Source organism: Jaculus jaculus, chromosome 9, assembly GCF_020740685.1.
Source record: "Jaculus jaculus isolate mJacJac1 chromosome 9, mJacJac1.mat.Y.cur, whole genome shotgun sequence".
Lineage (NCBI taxonomy): Eukaryota > Metazoa > Chordata > Mammalia > Rodentia > Dipodidae > Jaculus > Jaculus jaculus.
This window is the reverse complement of record NC_059110.1, coordinates 85,128,274-85,149,598: the sequence shown is the minus strand read 5'-3', so window position 1 is coordinate 85,149,598 and position 21,325 is coordinate 85,128,274. Positions and strand designations below refer to the sequence as shown.

The window sequence follows — 21,325 nt, the reverse complement described above, 5'->3', positions numbered from 1 at the left end:
AACACTTGCTTTTTTGGTTTTGTTTTTGAGATAAGAGTCTCGCTAAATTAGCCCAGGCCAGCCTCAAATTCTATCCTCTCACCTAATCCTTCCACAGAAGTGAGCTTATAGGCACATGCCACTATGCCTGGCTTGGAACACTTTCTTCTTAAAAAATATATATTTATTTATTTGCAACGAGATAGAGAGAAGAGAGACAGAGAATGAGAATGGGGGCACCAGGGCATCTAGCCTCTGCAAACTAACTCCAGAGGCATATACACTTTGTGCATCTGACTTTACTGGGGAATCGAACCTGGGTCATTAGGCTTTGCAGGCAAGTGCCTTAACCCCTGAGCCATTTCTCCAAGCCTAGAATACTTGCTTTTGAAGAGCTTTATTTTAAAGCCATTTTACTAGCACTCATTTAATGAAGCTGGAAGAAAAATGCAATTTAAAGACCAGGCTTAAACAATATATTACCCACAAGCGCCACCCAGTGGAGATACTATGCCATACACTTGCCCTATGATCATCTATAATAAACCCTGTAATAGCCATCGGGCTCTACAATGTTGTGGAAAATGGAGTCATTGAGTAGTAATATGGAAAAACACAGAAAGGGAAAGAATGAATGCTCACAGAAGCCACTATATTCCTGTCCTTTGATTTTTTAAGATATTTTATTTGTTTATTGAGAGAGGCAGAGAGATAGAAAGAGAGGAGAGAATGGGTGCATGAGGGCCACTAGCCATTGCAAATGAACTCCAGATGCATGCGCCACTTTGTGCATCTGGCTTATGTAAGTACTGGGGAATCAAACATGGGTCCTTAGACTTTATAGGCAAGCACCTTAACTGCTATGCTAAGCCATCTCTCGAGTCTTTTTTTTTTTTCTTTTGAGGTTGGGTTTCACTCTAGTCCAGGCTGACCTGGAATTGACTATGTAGTCTCAGGGTGGCCTCGAACTCATGACAATTCTCTTACCTCTGTCTCCCAAGCATTAAGATTAAAGATGTGAGCCACCATGCCCAGCTTCATTCTCGTAAAAAAAATAAAATAAAATAAAATAAATATATATATATATATACATACATACATATATATATATATATACACATACATACACACACACACACACACACACACACACACACACACACACATATATATATATATATATGTGAGAAAGAGAGGGGAGAAAAAGAGGCAGAGAGAGAATGGGCCCTCCAAGACCTCTAGCTACTGTAGACGAACTCCAGATGCATGCACCACCTTGTGCATCTGGCTTACGTGGGTTCTGGGGAATTGAACCTGGGTCCTTTGGCTTTGCTGGCAAGCGCCTTAACTGCCAAGCCATCTTTCCAGCCTCTGTCATTTCCTTAGGCATCTGTTTTCTGCTGGATAAGTGCTGAATGGTCTCTTTCACGACTATGATCTACTTCTCACTTTTTATCTGGTTTATTCTATTAAATAAAGATGCGATAATATATTGTAATAATATTCTGCTGTAGAGGACTGTACTGTAGGTATGTGCAGAACATCTGTCTCTGTGGGTGCAGCCATGTGAGTGTACACACATGCTGGATGGGATCAGGGAGGAAGAGGATCAAAATCTAATCAAATAAAGAATAAACCTGAGCTGGTGTGATAGTGCATGCCTTTAATCCCAGAACTTGGGAGGCAGAGGTAGGAGGATTGTGATGAGTTCAAGGCCACCCGGAGACTACATAGTGAGTTCCAGGTCAGCCTGCACTAGAGTGAGACCCTACCTCAAAAAGCCAAATATATATGTATTTTTTATTTATATATGCACATATATAAAAAATATATATATATACATATATATATATATATATATATAAAGGAAAAGAAAAAATTAGCATAAGGGCTGGAGAGATGTTTCAGCCATTAAGGTGCTTGCTTGCAAAGCTTGATGCCTAGCTTCAATTCCCCAGGATCCACATAAAGCCAGAGGCACAAAGTGGTGCATGCATCTGGAGTTTGTTTGCATCAGCAAGACACCCTGGCACACCCATTTTCTCTCTCTCTCTCTTCCTCTTCCTCCTTGTAAATAAAAAAATAAAAAATTATTTATATAAGTCTATATTTACATATAGATTTTATAAATATATTTATATATAAATAAAAATATTATTTATTTATTGTGAGCATAAAGGGGCTGGAGAGATAGCTTAGTGGCTAAGTGCTTGCTTACAAAGCCTAAAGACCCAGGTTTGATTCCCCAGCACCCATGTAAACCAGATATACAAGGTGGCACATGTGTCTGGAGTTCATTTGCAGTGGCAGGAGGCCCTGGCACACCTGTTCTCTCTTATTCTATCTGTGTCTTTCTCTCTCTCTCTCTGTCTAAAATAAATAAATAAAATTTTTAAAAAATTAAGAAATGAGCATAAAGCTGGCTGTGGTGGCACACACCTTTAATTCCAGCACTGGGGAGGGAGAAGTAGAAGGATCACTGAGTTCAAGGCCAGTCTAAGACTACATAGTGAATTCCAGGTCAACCTGGGCTACAGTGAGACCCTACCTCAAAAAAACAGAACAAAAAATGAGCATAAGAATAGCTATATGCAAAACTACAAATACTATACAGTGCGGTTCTGACACTAACTTTTGTTTCTGCTGCACCAAGGAACTGTGTATCCCTTGGCCAGAAGGCAAGGACCATGCCTCTGCCTGCATTCCCTTCTTCAGGTCTCATTCTGTTCTTTCTCAGTGGTAATCTACTCTGGAATGATCACTTTCTTATGGATTTTAAGAATATTTTTATTTTTACTTATTTATTTGACAGAGAAAGAGAGAGAGAGAGAATGGGTGGCCCGGGGCCTCCAGACACTGCAAACAAACTCCAGATGCATGTGCCCCCTTGTGCATCTAGCTAACATGGGTCCTGGGGAATCAAGCCTGGGTCCTTTGGCTTTTCAGGCAAATGCCCTAACCACTGAGCCATCCTTCCAGCCCTCTCATGGATTTCTTAGTCATACAGCCTGAGGCTGTCAAACTAACATGGTTCCAAGTTTAAAGAGAAAGGCTTCACAAACCGTACCCAGAGATCATAGCTTTCCTTTAATATATCCTACTAAGTCCAGGCTGTGCATTTTCCCACAGTGCTGTTTACCTGAATGGGTTTCGGATCTCTCTCTAGCTTATGTGTGTCTTCTGTTTAAATAAAAAAAAAATCACTATTTTTTTGGGGACGAGAGTGAGTGAGTGTGGGTGCACCAGGGCCTCTTGCTGCTGCAAATAAACTCCATATACATGTGCCACTTTGTCTATCTGTCTTTATGTGGGTCCTGGGGAATTGAACCTGGGCTGGTATGCTTTGCAAGCAAATGCCTTTAAATGATGGGCCATCTCCCTAGCCTGTGTCTTATATTTTTCTGTTTGCTTTGTTTTACTCATTTTGTTTTTCATGTGCATTGAGCAATTGCAAACCAGAATGGTTTGGCACTCTGTTATGGTTTGAATCTGAAATAGGTCCCACAGTTCTCATTGTCTCTTCTCTCTCTCCCTCTCTCTCTCTCTCTCTCTCTCTCTCCCCCACTCACTCACTCCCTCTCTCTCTCCTCTCTGTGTATATGTACATGTCCTCAGTCCATATGGAAGAATCTGACTGCCCCAAAACTATTAAGCTTGCATTTACGGCATAGCAGAATATATTACCCCAAAATGTAATGTATTATTCTGTGGCCTAAAGAATATTCTGAGCTGAAGGCACTTGAAAAACCACAGGTACAAAAAGGACATTCTAATTTCCCCCTTCCTTCCTGAAAATGGTTGATAATGACTCCCATGTGAAAGATATCCTCCCTACACCTGGAAAAGGAAGCAATCCTCAATAAGGAGTCTTAACTGAGACTTGTTAACATGGTTCTTATAGTAGGTTTTCTTTTGTTTTGCTTTCTACATAATTTAGTTACTTTCTACCAATTGCCTCTCTTTTATGCAACCTAATATGAAAGCCTGTAGATTTTGCCACTTCTTTGGAAAACACTATACCTGAGTTACATGCCCAATCCAATTCTGCTGCTTCTCATGAAGGTTCCATTTCATATAAAACTTACTTTATGTTTTTCTCCCATTAGTCTATTTTCTATCAGTTCAATTCTCGGGCCCAGCTAAAGACCCTAACAGGGCATAGATAAAGTTTTGCCTCCTCTGTTACACATTTCACAAGTCTAGCCCTTCTGGCCATTCCTGAATTCTACTCCCCAGGTCCGAGTGGAGGGCATCTGAATGGCCTTGCTTGGGTCCTTTTTCCTGGCTCAATTATTTATGGCTATGAAATGGATTGGGCAGCATAAATTTGGCAGTCATTGTGCTTGGAACTAAGAAGAAAAGCATTGACCACCTGTGCTATCACTTCAATAGGCTTCTCCTCAGTGCCTGGCTACTTCTCTCTATCCTGTGGATGTTCTGTCTCTCATAAAGAGTAGGTCATTACTGTAATGTTCCTGACCTACTAACTTGGCAAAAGTCCAGATAGCAGTACATGCTGATGATAAGACCAAAGGAAAATGCCACTCACACATTTGTGGTAGGAGTGAAAAAGGACACAAGCCCCGTGTCAAACCTGTAAAGCATACAAATATATTAAATTGCTAGGCTAGCAATCCCACCTCTGGGAGATTACTATCCAACAAAGATCAAGAGGGTGGCCTGAAAGCACATGTGCTTTCAGTCACTACACTTAAAAAAATCATAGACAGGGCTGTAGAAATGGTTTAGAGGTTAAGCGCTTGCCTATGAAGCCTAAGGACCCAGTTCAAGGCTTGATACCCCAGGACTCATGTAAGGCAAATGCACAAGGGGGCGCACATGTCTGGAGTTCATCTGTAGTGGCTGAAGGCCCTGGCGTGCCCATTCTCTCTCCATCTGCCTTTTTCTCTCTCTGTCTGTCGCTCTCAAATAAATAAATAAAAGTAACAAAAAGAAAACGATAAAGAAAAAAAATCATAGACAAAAGACATAACAATATGAAAAGGCAAAAACAAACAAAAACCTCTCAGGCGGCTGGAGAGATGGTTCAGCAGTTAAGACATTTGCCTGATTCCCCAGTACTCATGTAAAGCCAAATGCACAAAGTGGCACATGCATCTGGAGTTCATTTTCAGTGGCTGGAGGCCCTGGCACACCCATTTCTCTCTACTGGGCATGATGGTACATGCCTTTAATCCCAGCATTTGGGAGGCAGAGGTAGGAGGATTGCTGTGAATTCGAGGCCCAACTGAGATTACTTAGTAAATTCCAGATCAACCTGGGCTACAGCAAGACCCTACCTCGAAAAACAAACAAACAACAACAACAAACAACTCAGAATCCCCATTCTTTTTCTAAAAAAGTCTTATTGACAACCTCCATATATATACATAATGTACTGTGACCATAATCTCTTTTACCCATTCTCCTTTGTCTCCCACCCCCACCTCCTTTTCCAGCACACCCCTTCTTTCCAAAGAGTCCTGCTTCTATTTTGATGTCATCATGGTTGTTTTTTTTTCCCCCTGCTATTATGTAAGTCTTGTGTAGCATCAGCCACTGAGAGGTCATGAATGCAGTAGCACTTTGTGCCTGGAAGACAGCATTCCAAAACACTTCTCCCCATCGTTTGGCTTTTACATATTTTCCTCTACCTCTTCGACATTAGGCCCTGGGCCTGGGAGGGTATGAGGATCCCCATTCTTATGGACTATGGTTAAGTGCAGTCAGTCTTGGAATACTTAGGCTTTTATATGCCATATCCCAAAAGAAAAGCTTGGTTTAAATTTTAGAAGTTTTCATTTATAGGCAGTAACTTAACACTGCTATTTTATGCAGTGAGAAAAGTCTGCCCTATACAATGCTGATGTGGCCCTGAAGGAAACTGCTCTGAAAGTATCTAATCTCTCTAGTGTCTGGTACTAGGGACTGCACTGGCCATCTCTCTCTGTAGTACAGCCTGCAGAGTTCTATTCACATGAGAATACTCTTGAGTGATAAGCAAATGATTGATGATATTTCACAGCCCATACCATTCTATACATGAATGAAATCTTTGGGAAAAATCTAAACAAGAAGCATAGTTTTAATGCATCGCTTATGTTACCATCTCTCTGCAGTACATCTCTTCACACATTGAAGACTTGAAGAGTGATGGTTTTGAAGAGCTCCTGAAGTATCTTTGCCATTGTGCAGAGGAGTTCCGGGATGTCATAAAAAGTGACATGCGGAGACAGATGTTTGCTGACCTCTTCCTAAAGTGTGATAATGGAAAGGTAGGCCAAGACCCTGAAATCACTGCTTTTCACACTATTTGTTGTGAAGGACCAGTTTGGGGTGTTTGTTATTGGTGAAAGTTGTTTTAAATTTCTAATAAATTGTAGATTGATAATGAAAATTGATGACTAAGGAGAGAAAAGGACATAACAATTACAACCCATGTTTTAAAATGATCAGATTCAAATCTAACTCATTATTAGTTATTTTCTCAAATTGTTATAAAAATTTCTAGTTGTTATTCTCAGTGTTTGTACCTTTCTTCTTAGATACAAGCACTGAGGTCTCTAGCCTACACACCACAGCTTGAGTGATGCTACATTTCAGGATCCTTCCCCTCTGATGCAGGGGACCAAACCCAAGGACGCTACCACTGAGCTGAAATCCCTAGGCCTTGCATTTCAGGACTTTTACTTGTTTCTAAATCTGTTTCTTTCTCACTGGTTACATCAGTGAGGGCTTACAACTATTTTTGCTTTCTCTCCTTTTCACTGTCTTCCTGCAGAAAATAGCTGCTAGAAATAAAAATCCTTCCACTGGGGCTGGAGGAACAGCTCAGTGGTTAAAGGTATTTTTCTTGCAAAGCCTGCCAGCCTGGCTTCTATTCCCAAGCCACCCACATAATCTGGACACAAAATGTGACATGGGGCTGGAGAGATGGCTTAGCAGTTAAGGCTTTTGCCTGCAAAGGCTAAAGAACTGTGTTCTATTCTCCAGATCCCACATAAGCCCAACACACAAAGGTGAGGCAAGTGTAAGGTTGCACATGCCCACTAGGTGGTTCAAGCCTCTGGAGTTCGTTTACAGTGGCTAAGGCCCTGGCTCACCAATTCTCAACCTCTCTCTCTCTTTCTCTTTCTCGTGCGTGCGCTCTCTTTAAAATAAAAAAGTGGCATGTGTTTGGTGTTTACTTGCAAAAGGCCCTGATATGCCCATATGCATGGTGTAAATAAATAAATAATAATTTAAAAAACATTTTTATTATGCCAGATCTTAAGAACATGTAAGCAGATGACAACATACTGACCAAAATTAAGGGGAAGAAAAGCCTTTTTTACTTTTGAAACAGGATGAGCTATTATGGCCCAAGTTGGCCTGGAGCTTGATCTATGGCCAGCTTGCCTTGCATTTGCAGTCCTCTCACCTCAGCATGCTTTATGCTGTGATTACAGGTGTGTGCCACCACAGCCAGCTGAGAAAAAGTAACTCTCAGGGGCTGGAGAGATGGCTTAGCAGTTAAGGCACTTGCCTGCAAAGCCTAAGGACCCAGGTTTGATTCCCCAGAACCCACATAAGCCAGATGCACAAGGTCGCACATGTGTCTGAGATTTGTTTGCGGCAGCTGGAGGCCCTGGCACACCTATTCTTCCTCTCTCTCTCTCTCTCTGCCTCTCTCTCTCTCTCTCTCTCCCTCTTTCTCTCTCAAATAAATAAGTAAAATAAAATAAATAATTTAAAAAATAATTCTCAAAAAGAACCCAACATATTGCTCTCAAAGTTCTAAGATCCCTACTATTTTAGTTTAAATCAGGACTATATTCTATAACATCTGTCTCACAGGCTCCCATTCTTAAACATTGCTTCTTTTGATAGATTTTGCCATAAATATTGGGTGATGTCAAGATTTTTGTTTGTTTGTTTTTGTTTTCAAGTCCAGTCTGACCTGGAATTTTCACTGTGTAGTTTCATTATGTAGGCCTTGAACTCACAGGGGTCCTCCTACCTCTGCCTCCTGAGTGCTGGGATTTGCCTTGCACAAGTCAAGATTTTTATCCCTTGATAAAATGTCTGGAAGGCTACTATTCTCTTTTGGCCAATTTAACAGCAATTCGTGTACCAGCACAAACAGTTCGACAATATTTGGAGGAATGAGTAGAGGTTTGCTTATGCTCCTTGCTTTTCTTCCCATCATTCAAGTAGTAGCCATGTTCTGATCTTAGAAAGTGGGTCAATTCCAGCATAAACAAGTTAAATGAGTTTCTGAATAGATATTTTTAGGTGGTAGCCATAATAAGCCTGGACATTAAGATGAAAATGCTGGGCTCTTGAGAAAGATTGGAGAATCACAGTGAGACAAGGAAAAAGAATGCGGCACCAAAACACTCTTTTCTTTTGGTTTTTCAAGGTAGCCTCTCACTCTAGCGCAGGCTGACTTAGAACTCCCTCTGTAGTCCCAGGGTGGCCTTAAACTCACGGCAATCCTCCTGCCTCTGCCTCCCAAATGATAGAATTAAAGATGTGCACCACCATGCCCAGTCTCAAAACACTTTTTATCTTTTTTCTCTTACTGGGAAATGGACCAGCTGGTGGGAAGAGGAGGTTGGAGACTATATAACTGGAACTTAAAGGTTGTCTAGGTCTCTAAGGCAGGTTAGCACCTGACTTCTCATTTTTCCACTGGGAAGCTAGGGTACCATCACAAATACTTGGAAGTTCCAGGTAGGCTGAGGGAAATGTTAAGGAAAAAAAAAAAAAAAAAAAGCTGGCTATAGTGGTGCATGCCTTTAATTCCAGCACTTGAGAGGCAGAGGTAGGAGGATCACTGTAAATTTGAGGCCACCCTGAGACTACAGAGTGAATTCCAGGTCAGTATCTGGAAATCATTTGCAGTGGCTGGAGGCCCTGACACACCCATTCTCTCTCTCTCTCTCTCTCGGTGTCAAATAAATCAATAAAAATAAAGAATATTAAAAAAAGAAAAAAATATATTATGAGCCAGGCATGGTAGTACATAGGATGAGACTATTTTGAAGAAAAAAAAAGGAAAAAAAAATCAAGCAAACATGGAAATTGTTCAATATAATTTGTTTTGTTTGTTTGAGATAGGGTCTCCCTGTAGCCCAGGCTGACCTGGAATTCAGTATGTCTCAGGGTGGGCTTCAGCTCACCAAGATCCTCTTATCTCTGCCTCCCAAGTGCTGGAATTAAAGGCATGTACCACCATGCCCAGCTTCCAATGTCATTATTTTTCAGAGCAATGAAAGTCAAAATAGCTATAAAAGATTAAAACTACTAGAATGATTGATATTGTAACAAGCAACAATATGAAGTGTTCAAGTGTGTGTAAGGATGTAAAACAACTGGGATTTTCTTAGATTGCTGATAGCAAAGCTACAGTCACTTTGAAAACAGTCTAGTCTAATGGCTCCTCTTTTCTTTCTGTTTTCTCTCCTTTTTTTCTTTCTTTCTTTCTTTTTTTTGTTTTTTTGTTTTTTTGAGGTAGGGTCTCACTCTGGCCCAGGCTGACCTGGAATTCACTATGTAGCCTCAGGGTGATCTTGAACTCTCAGCAATCCTCCTACCTCTGCCTCCTGAGTGCTGGGATTAAAGGCATGCTCCACCACGCCTGGCTTTTATTTTATTTTATTTTTTTTAGGTAGGGTCTTGCTATAGCCTAGGCTGGCCTGGAATTCACTATGTAGTCTCAAGGCTAGCCTTGAACTCATAGCAATCCTCCTACATTTGCCTCCCAAGTGCTGGGATTAAAGGCTTGACTTTTTCTTTTTCTTTCTTTCATTCTTTCTTTCATTCTTTCTTTCTTTTTTTTTTTTTAAGGCATGCACCACCACACCTGGCTTAAATAGTTTTTAAAATTTTATTTATTTTTATTCATTTATTAGAGGCAGAGAGAGAAAGAGAATAGATGCGCCAGGGCCTTTAGGACACTGCAAATGAACTCCAGATGCATGCATTACCTTGTGCATCTGGCTTATATGGGTCCTGGGAAACTGAACCTAGGTCCTTTGGCTTTGCAGAATAATGCCTTAACAGCTGATCCATCCGTCCAGCTCTTGACTTTTCCTCTCTCCCTCACTTCCTTCCTTCCTTCCTTTCTCTCGCTTTCTTTCTTTCTTTCTTTCTTTCTTTCTTTCTTTCTTTCTTTCTTTCTTTCTCTCTCTCTTTTTGTCTTGTGCTTGGGATTGAACTCAGGATTTCCTGCATGCTAAGTATGCACTCTGCCACTGAACTTACATATACATGTAAGAAGGTAGGACATAAGCCCGAGGTAGTTTCTTAAAAAGTTAAACATAAATTTACCATATGATTCATTAACCAGCAATTCTACTCCTATTTTTCTCAGGACCCACCTGAACAACGTTGATATTAGACCTAAAATTGGAGTTTCTCAAAAAATTAAAATTAGAACTACAGTATGACCCAGATATACCATTTCAGGACACATACCAAAAGGGCGTCATATCCTGCCACAAATATCCATGGACAGTCATGTTTATAGATGCACTACTCACAATATCAAGGAAATTGAATCAGCTTAAATGGTCATCAACAAATGAACAGATAATGAAAATGTGCCACATACACACAATGGAATTTTATTCAACTATAGGGAAAAATGAAACTCTGACAATTTTAAGGAAATGAATGGATCTGAAAATTACTTTATTATGTGAGCTGACCCAGATTGAGAAAGATAAATGCTGTCTGTTCTCACTCACATGCAGATAGTAGATTTAAATGTTTATTTACACTTACATATGTGACTGTGAGTATGGATCTTGAAGCTAGAAAGAGAAGCACAAATTGTGGGAAAGGATGTTTTGAGGAAGGAGGGAGTGCAGCAGAACATATTTTATTTATTAGAGAGAGAGAAAGAAGCAGATAGAGCTGGGCATAGTGGCTCATGGGTTTAATCCCAGCACTTAGGAGGCAGAGGTAGGATTACAGTGAGTTCAAGGCCACCCTGAGACTACATAGTGAATTCTAGGTCAGGCTGAGCTAGAGTGAGACTCTGCCTCAAAAAAAAAAAGAAAGAAAGAGAGAGAGAGAGAAAGAGAAAGACAGAAAGGAAGGAAGGAAGGAAGGAAGGAAGGAAGGAAGGAAGGAAGGAAGGAAGGAAGGAAGGAAGGAAGGAAGAAAGAAGTGGCAGAGAGAGATAATGGGCATGTTCGGGCCTTGAGCCACTGCAAATGAACTCCAAATGCATGTGCCCCCTTGTGCAACTGGCTAACATGGGTACTGGGCAATCGAACCTGGGTCCTTGGGTTTCACAAACAAGTGCCTTAATCGCTAAGCCATCTCTCCGGCCCAGCCGAACACATTTGTCATAAACGTGGAAGGAGCCTGCTGGAAGTAGAAGAGTATAAGCAGGTGTAGGCAGAGGGCGGGAAGTGCATGGAGGAGGACCATCAAAAAAAAAGCATGTTTGAGATGTCATAAGTAAACTTGATACTTCGTGTGCTAATTTAAAGGGACTGGGGATAGGGCTTAGCCGATAAAGGCACTGTCTGCAAAGCCTGCTGGCATGGGTACAATTCCCCAGCACTCACATAAAGCTGGATGCAAAGTGATGCATACCACAGTGATCCCAATGTGCCCATGGCACTGGAAGGCTGAGCGAGGAGAATCTGAAGCTGGATTGAATCACTCCTTTGCAGACAGCTTTTTAAGGAGGAAGGGAGGGCAGGATGCTCACAGTCTTGCTTAGTCCAGATTATCTAGATTAAAAAAAAAAAAATTAGCAGTGCAGTGGCTCCATGAATATGGTAAGTAGCTATGCCTATTAAGCAAGAGGCACAATGTTTATTGGGTATTTTACCCACTAAGCTTTTTACCACATTGGCATGTGCTATTATGAATTGAACTGAGCAGATTTGTGTGTTACTCTGATGCATTAACTGGGCCATCAGCTGCCACAATGAATTACAGAGCAAGAGAAGGCTTTTAGGCTTTTCTAGGCTGCAGTGCAAACCATCTGCTTTGCTTTGGGACATGTACAGCAAATTGGAATCTGTGGAAATTGCAGTAGGAAGATCACAGTATGGATTCTCTGGTTTGGTGCAAAGCTCTGCCCTCTACTAAGGTTTCCTGTTCTTAGAGAAGCAGCTCATGTCTCTGCATTCTTTCATTCCTAAAACCACACACTCATGCTTTGTATGCTTTTCTGATTATATGTTGTATTTTTTAAGTATATTTTTAAAGTATGTTTATTTTTTAAGTATAACTTAGATTACTCAAAGGGCACATTCCAAATATAACAAAAGGTCAAATACACAAATGAGAAACAAGTTGGGACTAATTACCATGACTTTTTAAATAAATTATGCTGTTGGATGTGATAGTAAACAGCTCTAACCCAAGTGTTCAAGAGACAAAGGAAGAAGAATCATGAGTTCAAGACAGCTTGGGCTACAAAGCAAGACTTTGCCCTGAAAAACAAAACAGGGTTGGATATGTGGCTCAGTGGATTAGAGCATTTGCCACACAAACACAAGAGACTGAGAGAGCCTAAAACAGCCTGAGTTCAATCCCTGGTACCCACCTAAAAAGATGGGTGTGGCCACACATGTCTGTAACCCCACTTCTATGGGGAGTGGAGACCAGAAAGAATAAATGGAGCTCACTTGTCAGTCAGTCTGACCAAAGAATCGCATGTATAGGTTCAGTGAGAGACTCTTCCTCAAGGAAACAAGTGGAAGAATATGGAGGAAGATGCCCGATGTTTTCCTCTGGCTCTGTGTGCGCTCACAGAGTACACACATCTGAATATACCACACATATGTCACACCATAAACCACACCACACATGCAAAACAAACAAAGAAAAACATCAGAACTTTGGTTTTTTTCTATGACTAAAAAAAAAAAATGTAATTTTTTTTTTTTACAAATCACAAATTACATGTGTGTAAATAACACAAGAAAATCAAGTCAGTCAGTCTCAGAATGGCAAACATATTTTCTCTCATTTGTGGTTTCTAAGATTTTATATGGGAAGATAAATGAACAGATGACATGAAAAAGCAAATATGACTGTCTAGGGGAACCAAAAGAACTAATGGTTTGGGCAGGGAGAATACGAAGGTGATGGGTTATGGGAAAGAACATACTAAAGGTACATTTTATACATGTACTAAGATGTAAAAAATTAAAATAAAAACAAGGGCTGGAGAGATGGCTCAGCAGTTAAAAGACTTGCCTGCAAAGCCTAATGACCCTAGTTCAGTTCCCCAGGACCCATGTGTAGCCAGGTGCACAAAGTGGCACATGCATCTGGAATTCATTTGCAGTGACTAAGCGAGAGGGCATGGAGCCTCCTGCCACTGCAACAAACTCCAGACATATGTGCCACTTTGTACATCTGGCTTTATGTGGTTACTAGGGAATTGAATCCAGGGCATTAGGCTTTTCAAGCAAGTGCCTTTAACTGCTAAGCCATCCATCTCTTTTATATTTATTTATTTAAGAGAGAAAGATGCCGGGCGTATGTTTTTAATCCCGGCATTCCAGAGGCAGAGGTAGGAGGATCACCATGAATTTGAGGCCACCCTGAGACTACATAGTGAATTCCAGGTCAGTCTGAGTTAGAGTGAGCCCCTACCTCGAAAAAAAATAAATAAAGAAAGAGAGAGAGACAAAGAGGCAGATAGAGAGACAAAGACAGAATGGGTGCACCAGGGCCTCCAGCCACTGCAAAGAAATTCCAGACATATGCTCCACCTTGTGTATCTGGCTTATGTGGGTACAGAATCTGGGTCCTTGGGCTTTGCAGGCCTTAACTGCTGAGCCATCTCTCCAGTCCCTTGCACTCCTTTTATGTCTCTTTCTTGTTACCATAGCAGTTGTCAACTGTCATGATACTGAGTGGAGGAGCACTTAGCAAGCAAATATCATTATAATGAAGTTAGAGACTGTATACAAGTGTACACAAGGAAATATGTATAAGGTTACCCACTGTAGCATTATTTTGCTATCAAAATGTGGGAAATAGAGCTAGAGAAATGGCTCAGTGACTAGGTGCACTTCCTGTACAGACATGAGGGCCCGAGGAAGCCTGAAACCACCAGAGTTCAAATCTCCAGATTCCAAGTAACACCAGTCACACAGGAAAGCAGAGCCCAGAGGATCATCCCCGAGCCCAGCAACATCCAGAAACAGTAAAAAAAAAAGACTCCAGCTAGAAAAACAAGACACTGCAAAAGAGCAACAGAATGTGGTAGCCAATGCTGTACGCAGGCCATGGCAGCTGAGCAACCACTGTCTCAGCGCAGTTCATGGGGCACTGCGAGAGCACATACTCAGGTAGACAACACGCATTCCACATTATGTGCATAAACAAGTAGTAACGAAAAACTGGAAATAACCTAAATGCTCAGCAATGGGAGTCTTTCGAAAGTTCCGATGTTTGGACTACATCATACTAAACAGCAGTTACAATGTGTAAGAAAGGTCTGGAGAGATGGCTCAGCAGTTAAGGTACTTGCCTGCAAAGCCTAGTGACCTGGGTTAAATTCCCCAGGACCCACATAAGCCAGATGCACAAAGTGGTGCACGTAGCTGGAGTTCGTTTGCAGTGGCTAGAGGCCTTGCTGAGCCCACACTCATTCTCTCTCTCTCTGTATCTCTAAGCTTATAAATAAAATGTTTAAAAATTTGTACTATATATTTCTTTCTTCTTTCATTTTGGTTTTTCGAGGTAGGGTCTCACTCTAGCCCAGGCTCACCTGGAATTCACTATGGAGTCTCAGGATGGCCTTGAACTCATGGCAATCCCCCTGTCTCTGCCTCCTGAGTGCTGGGATTAAAGACATGCACCACAATATATTTCCTTATGCACATAAATTAGATTTCAAGTTGGATAAACGAAAACTATTTGAAAGCCAGACATAGTGGTAGTGGACATCTATAATTCTAGCACTTGGGAGGCCAAAGCAGGAGGATCTTGCATTTCAGGTAAACCTGGGCTATTTATCAAGTTCTAGGCTACTGACTACATACAAAACCCCTTGCTTAACTACCTTTCACAATGAGCAAACATGCTGGGCATGGTGGCACACGCCTTTAATCCCAGCATTCGGGAGGCAGAGGTAGGAGGATCGCCGTGAGTTCAAGGCCACCCTGAGAATACAGAGTGAATTCCAGGTCAGCCTGGGCTAGTGTGAAACCCTACCTTGCAAAGCCATAAAAAAAGCCAGGCATGGTGGCACATGCCTTTAATCCCAGCAGTTGGGAGGCAGAGGCAGGAGGATCACCACAAGTTCTAGGCCACCCTGAGAGACTACATAGTGAATTCCAGGTCAGCCTGAGCTAGAGTGAGACCCTACCTCAAAAAGCAAAAACAAAACAAACAAACAACAACAACAACCCCCTACACACACACACACACACACACACACACACACACACACACACACACACAAGAACATTAAGGAGCAGTTAAATGTGACATATTCAAGCCAGGTGAGATGAGAACTAAATACTGTGCATTGGATTCATCGTAATAAATTCAGTCAGAACAGATATTTGTTAAATATCCACTAAGTCCAAAGCATTTTGACCTATAACAAAATGGGCAAGTTAAGACTTAAACACAAGATACAGCAATTTCTGATTTTTAAAAAATATTTTATTTATTTATTCATTTGAGAGAAAGAGAGGGAGAGAATGGACACACCAGGATCTCTAGCCACTGTGATCAAATTCGATACATGTGCCACCTTGTCCATCTGGCTTACGTTTATCCTGGGAATTGAAACCTGGGTCCTTTGGCTTATCAGGTAAGTGCTCTAACAACTAAGCCATTTCTCCCATTTCTAATTTTTGATACTTATTTACATTATGATGGATGATGTTGGTGCTGCTTCTACTGCTGATGGTGATATAAGTTTCAAAAAGTCATGATCTACCTTCATAAAAATCTGTTGCAACTACCAATCACTATCTTTCTGCATAGGTGATGGCTTTGAATCGGCAGAGGACATTGACCTTGCTGGAAGCATTCTATGACCAAAGTTCAAAAACACTAAGGAGTGTACTCCGGAACCCAAGACAATGTAAGTCCTACTCAGAGGTTGGAGCATGCTGAAGCTGAAATGTCACAGTACACACTGATATGATAGTAGAGGATCATTCTACTCGCAAGCAATTCCTTTATAAGCCGGACATGGTGATGCATGCCTCTAATCTCAGCACTTGGAAGCCTGAGCTAGGAACATCTCTGTGATTTCAAGGCCAGCCTGAGACGACATAGTAAATTCCAGGTCAGCCTGGGCTAGAGTGAGACCATACCTTGAAGAGAGGAAAAAAAAAAAAAGGAGGGCTGGAGAGGTGGGTTAGCCATTAAGGCACTTGTCTGCAAAGCCAAAGGACCAAGGTTCAATTCCCTAGGGCCTAAGTAAGCCAGATGCACAAGGTGGCACATGCATCTGGTGTTCATTTGCAGCATCTGGAAGTCCTGGTGTGCCCACTCTCTATCTGCTTCTCTCTCTCTCTCTCTGTTTCCTTCACTCTCAAATAAGGAAAGGAAGGAAGGAAGAAAGGAAGGAAGGAAGGAAGGAAGGAAGGAAGGAAGGAAGGGAGGAAGAAGGATGGCTTAGTGCTTAAGGCATTTGCCTGCAAAGCCAAAGGACCCAAGTTTGATTCCCCAGGACCCATACCAGATGAACAAGGTGGTATATGCATCTGGAGTTTGTTTGCAGTGGCTGGAGGCCCTGGCATGCCCATTCATTCTCTCTCTCTCTCTCTACCTCTGTCAAATAAATAAATAAAAATAAAAAATATTTAAAAAAAAAAAAGAAGGAAAGAAAGAAATTAATTCCTTATATAACCTCTCTCTAAATCATGGTGGCTATAGCATATCTACTGGTGCATGTTTCCATAAAATTCCCCATCACAACTCGATGTATTCTTTACCAAAGAGCAATATTCAAAACTATTATATCACAATTCAGCTAGAACTCAACTTTAAACCCTCATTTCAATGAAAACAAGCTTTAGTGACAATGTCAATGTTTCAGATATTACATTGAGAAGAGTTATTCTGTTTTGTTTTTGCTGAGATAGGGTCTTGCTCTATCCCAGGCTAACCTGGAATTCACTATGTAGTCTCAGGCTGGCCTTGAACTCACAGTGATCTTCCTACCTCTCTCTGTCTCTTGAGTGCTTGGATTAAAGACGTGCACCCCCACACCTGTCAATAGTGGGCATTTTTTAAATGTTCCTTTGGGTACCTGGCTGCAGAAAATGGTAACTGCTACTTACTTAAAGTAGTAGGCTTATGTTATAACTACAGTGTTCAATGTTCTTTAAAATATATGTTTATTTTTATTTTTATTTTTACATATTTGATAGAGGGGAGAGGAGGGAGAGAATGGGCATGCCAGAGCCTCTAATCATTGCAAATGAACTACAGACAAACGTGCCATCTTGTGCATCTGGCTTACATGGGTACCAGGGAATTGAACTTGGGTCTTTTGGCTTTTCAGGCAAGTGCCTCAACTGCTAAGCCATTTCTCCAACCCTAAAAATATATTTTATTTATTTATTTGTAAGCAGAGAGAGAGATACCAAGAGAATAAGAGGAAATGGGAGTGCCAGAGCCTCTGACCACTGCAAATGAACTCCAGATGCATGTGCCACTGTGTATCTATGTGGGTACTGGAGATTTGAACTCAGGCCAACAGGCTTTGCAAACAAATGCTATTAACTGTGAAGCCATCTGCCCAGTCCTCAATGCTTTTAAATTTTCATTTAGAAACTTATAGTGACTGTACAGTAAAAGATCAGTTGGTTAGATACATGTTCTGTTCTCTGCATTAGGGCCATTTGTTGAATTTGAAGAGATAGAGTTGTCTGAGTTCTGGGGAGACACAGACGCTCAGAAACACATTTATGAAGACTTCGATAAAATTCTCCTAAAGAGTACCGCAGAACTTTCTGGAAAACCTGATGACAAACCCCAAGAGGTATCAGAAAACCCTGAAGATCAAATGGGAAAATCAGCATCATCAACCCTGTCACAAAAGTCACCAAGAATTTCAACTGATGAACAAAGCAGAGAGCCACCCACAGGGTCAGTAACAGAGCAAGGAGAGAGCAAAGAACAGAGAGCCCGCAGAGATTCCTCGGCACCCATCACGGGCCAGGTGCCCCGCAAAGGGTCGGTGCAAAAACGCAGAGCATCGCGCAGAGGATCAGCTTTGGAGCAAAAATCAAAGAGAGGGTCAATTGCAGAGCAAGGGGGCCGCAGAGACTCAAGACAGCGAAGGTCAACTGCTGAATGGGAATCACTCAATGCCCCAACCATAGAACAAGAAGCATACCCAGAGTCAACTGAAGAGCAAGAGGCGACGGTGGAAACAGAACCGCGGAGAGAGTCGACCTCAGGGCGGGAACACCGCAGACAGTCAACAGCAGAGCCACGATCCCGCAGGAGGTCTAGCACAGACCCTCGCAAGATGTCACAGCCAGAACTGGAATCGCGCAAAGGCTCCCTATCAGGTCGGAGACGGCGCCAAGGATCGACAGCATCAGATCAGCACGAAAGGCCAGGAGTGTCAGCTTTAGAGAACGGGGAACGTAAAGAGTCGATACAGGAAGAGCCGGGGTCGGAGGAAGAATGGAAGCCACCCCCAGACACAGACACAATCCCAGAGGCAGTCGCAGACTCCATCGCAGACTCCATCGCAGACTCAATCCCAGACACACTCCCAGAAGCACAGGAAGAAGACTCAGCCTCGCAACCTGCAGAAAGGAGTAGCAGCTTAGAAAAAAGTACCGAATCCAGGAAGGTGTCCCAGACGGAATACACCACAGTTGCATCAGAAGAAGAGAGGTCTTTGGAACAAACAGTCGAACCCCAGAGTCCTGAACAGTCAGAGGAAGTTTCCACATCGAATGGGAAAAGCCTTCTTGCAGACGACAATTTAGTTCTACAAACTCAACTTCCTGGTTTGTAGAGAGGTTTGCAGTATCTTTGCAGAAAGGGGATTTACATTTAAATTAGGATCTTGAGGGCTGGAGAGATGACTCAGCAGTTAAGGCACTTGTCCTGCACTGCATAACAACCTGGGTTCCCAGTACATATGGAAAATACAATTCCCCAGTACATACGGAAAGCCAGGCACACAAAGTGTCGCATGTGTCTGGAGTTCTTTTGCAGTGGCTAGAGGCCCTGGTGTGCCCATTCTGTGTGTGTGTGTGTGTGTGTGTGTGTGTGTGTGTGTGTATGTAAATAAAATAGTTACATTAGGATCTTTTCGGACATACCATGCTATGCCAACCTCAGACATATTTTGGCATTCATCATTGAATCTAAACCTTGAAAAATCAAGGCTTCGGTTGTCAGTTTACTTAGAATGTCATTTGTACTAAAAGATCACAAGTGAAGAAAAAAATCTAGGGCTGGAGGGGTGGCTTAGCGGCTAAGGCGTTTGCCTGCAAAGCCAAAGGATCCAGGTTTGATTCCCCACGTCCCACGTTAGTCAGATGCACAAAGGGGTGCATGCATCTGGAGTTCGTTTGCAGTGGTTGGAGGCCCTGGCATACCCATTTTCTCTCTCTCCCTCTTTCTCTGTCAAATAAACATATAAGTAAATATAAATATTTTTAAAAATCTAGAAGTATTTTAATTAGGTTTTTGAATGCAGTGTTTGATATTACACATGTCAAAATTTTTCTTTTATTTCAACTATAAAAAGAATTTTGGTTCTTTCACATTTACATCTTTTAAAACCAATTTGGTATTTTAAAATATTATTTATTTGGGTTGGAGAGATGGCTTAGCAATTAAGTACTTGCCTGTGAAGCCTAAGGACCCTGGTTTGAGGCTTGATTCCCCAGGACCCATGTTAGCCAGATGCACAAGGGGGCGCACACATCTGGAGTTCATTTACAGTGGCTGGAGGCCCTGGCGCACCCATTATTTCTCTCTCTCTCTCTCTCTCTCTCTCTCTCCCTCTTTCTTTTTCTGTCACTCTGAAATAAATAAATAAAAATAAAGATATTTAAAATATTTATTTATTTATTTGCATGCATGTGTATGTGTGTATGAGACAGAGAGAGACAGAGAGAGAATGGATATATACCAGGGCTTCTTACCACTGCAAACAAATTCCAGATGCATGCACTACCTTGTGCATCTGGCTTTATGTGTGTTCTGGGGAATCAAACTTGGTCTGTCAGGCTGTGCAAACATGAGCATTTAATCACTAAGCCATCTCCCAGCCGCCAGGGCCCTTTTTATTTTTACTTATTTATTATTATTTTGTTTGTTTGTTTTTGTTTCTCAAGGTAGGGTCTCGCTCTAGTCCAAGCTGACCTGGAATTCATCACTATGTAGTCTGTAGTCTCAGGCTGGCCTCGAACTCTCAGCAATCCTCCTAGCTCTGCCTCCTGAGTGCTGGGATTAAAGTAGTGTGCCAACATGCCCAGTCCCAGCTCCTTTTTCACATTTTTTTCTCTACAAGAGTTTTTTTTTTTATTTAATTTATTCATTTGCAAGCAGAGGGAGAGAGAAGAGAGAAAGAGAATGGGTATTCCAGGGCCGCCAGCTGCTGCAAATGAACTCCAGATACATGCACCTCTTTGTGCATCTAGCTTTATGTGGGGACTGGGAAATAGAACCTGGGTTGTTAGGCTTTGCAAGCAAGCACCTTAACCACTGAGCCATCTCTCCAGCCCAAGAAGAGTTTTTGAAAGTCATATTTCAGATAGAAAACACCATACATTTCAAATATTTATTTATATTTTATTGATCAGAATTTAAGCATGTAGTAATAACATACTGTGGGGAATACTGGGAAATGAATTCTCATTTTGTGTGGCCATATTAGAAAATAAGAAACAGTTTTTGCCATGGAGCTGTTTTCAACAATTAAAATAATTATGTGATTTTATTCTAGTTCATTATGACACAACATATATGGGAAATTACTTGTTTCAGTTGTTCTGTGTGCAAGGAATTTCTTTCATCATTAACCTCGAATATCTAATAGATTATAGTATGTCTAATCCGTGGGTATTTTCTTTTGCATCTCTTAGAAACGACAAAAAAGGAGTCTCAGAAAGACAAAGCTTGTGAACCAAAGCCTCAAAACATAGAAGGAAGATCATGGACAGGTAGCTCCTCATTTAATCTTATTTTCATTTATATTATAGAACAAAAACATAGTGAAAGTGAAATTAAATTGGTTGTTTTGTGTAATGTTTTTCACAGGTGAATTTTTCACATGTAAGTGGAGGATGAAGTATGCCAAATCTGAATATGAGGAACAGGCAGATATAATCTATGGTGACGCTAGGTTCACAGGTACATGTTAATAAAGTAGAAAGCA

General features: G+C 41.4%; 1 protein-coding gene across 1 annotated transcript in view; it reads left to right on the top strand.

The window, feature by feature from the left end:
- The window catches only part of Efcab5 (EF-hand calcium binding domain 5), a 147,528-nt gene that overhangs the window by 74,505 nt on the left and 51,698 nt on the right, over positions 1–21,325 (top strand). Inside the window, exons 7-11 of the mRNA XM_045159537.1 lie at positions 6,099–6,254; positions 15,946–16,045; positions 17,811–18,941; positions 21,033–21,110; positions 21,208–21,300. Coding sequence (XP_045015472.1) covers positions 6,099–6,254; positions 15,946–16,045; positions 17,811–18,941; positions 21,033–21,110; positions 21,208–21,300 — 1,558 coding nt within the window. The remainder of the gene's footprint in view (positions 1–6,098; positions 6,255–15,945; positions 16,046–17,810; positions 18,942–21,032; positions 21,111–21,207; positions 21,301–21,325) is intronic.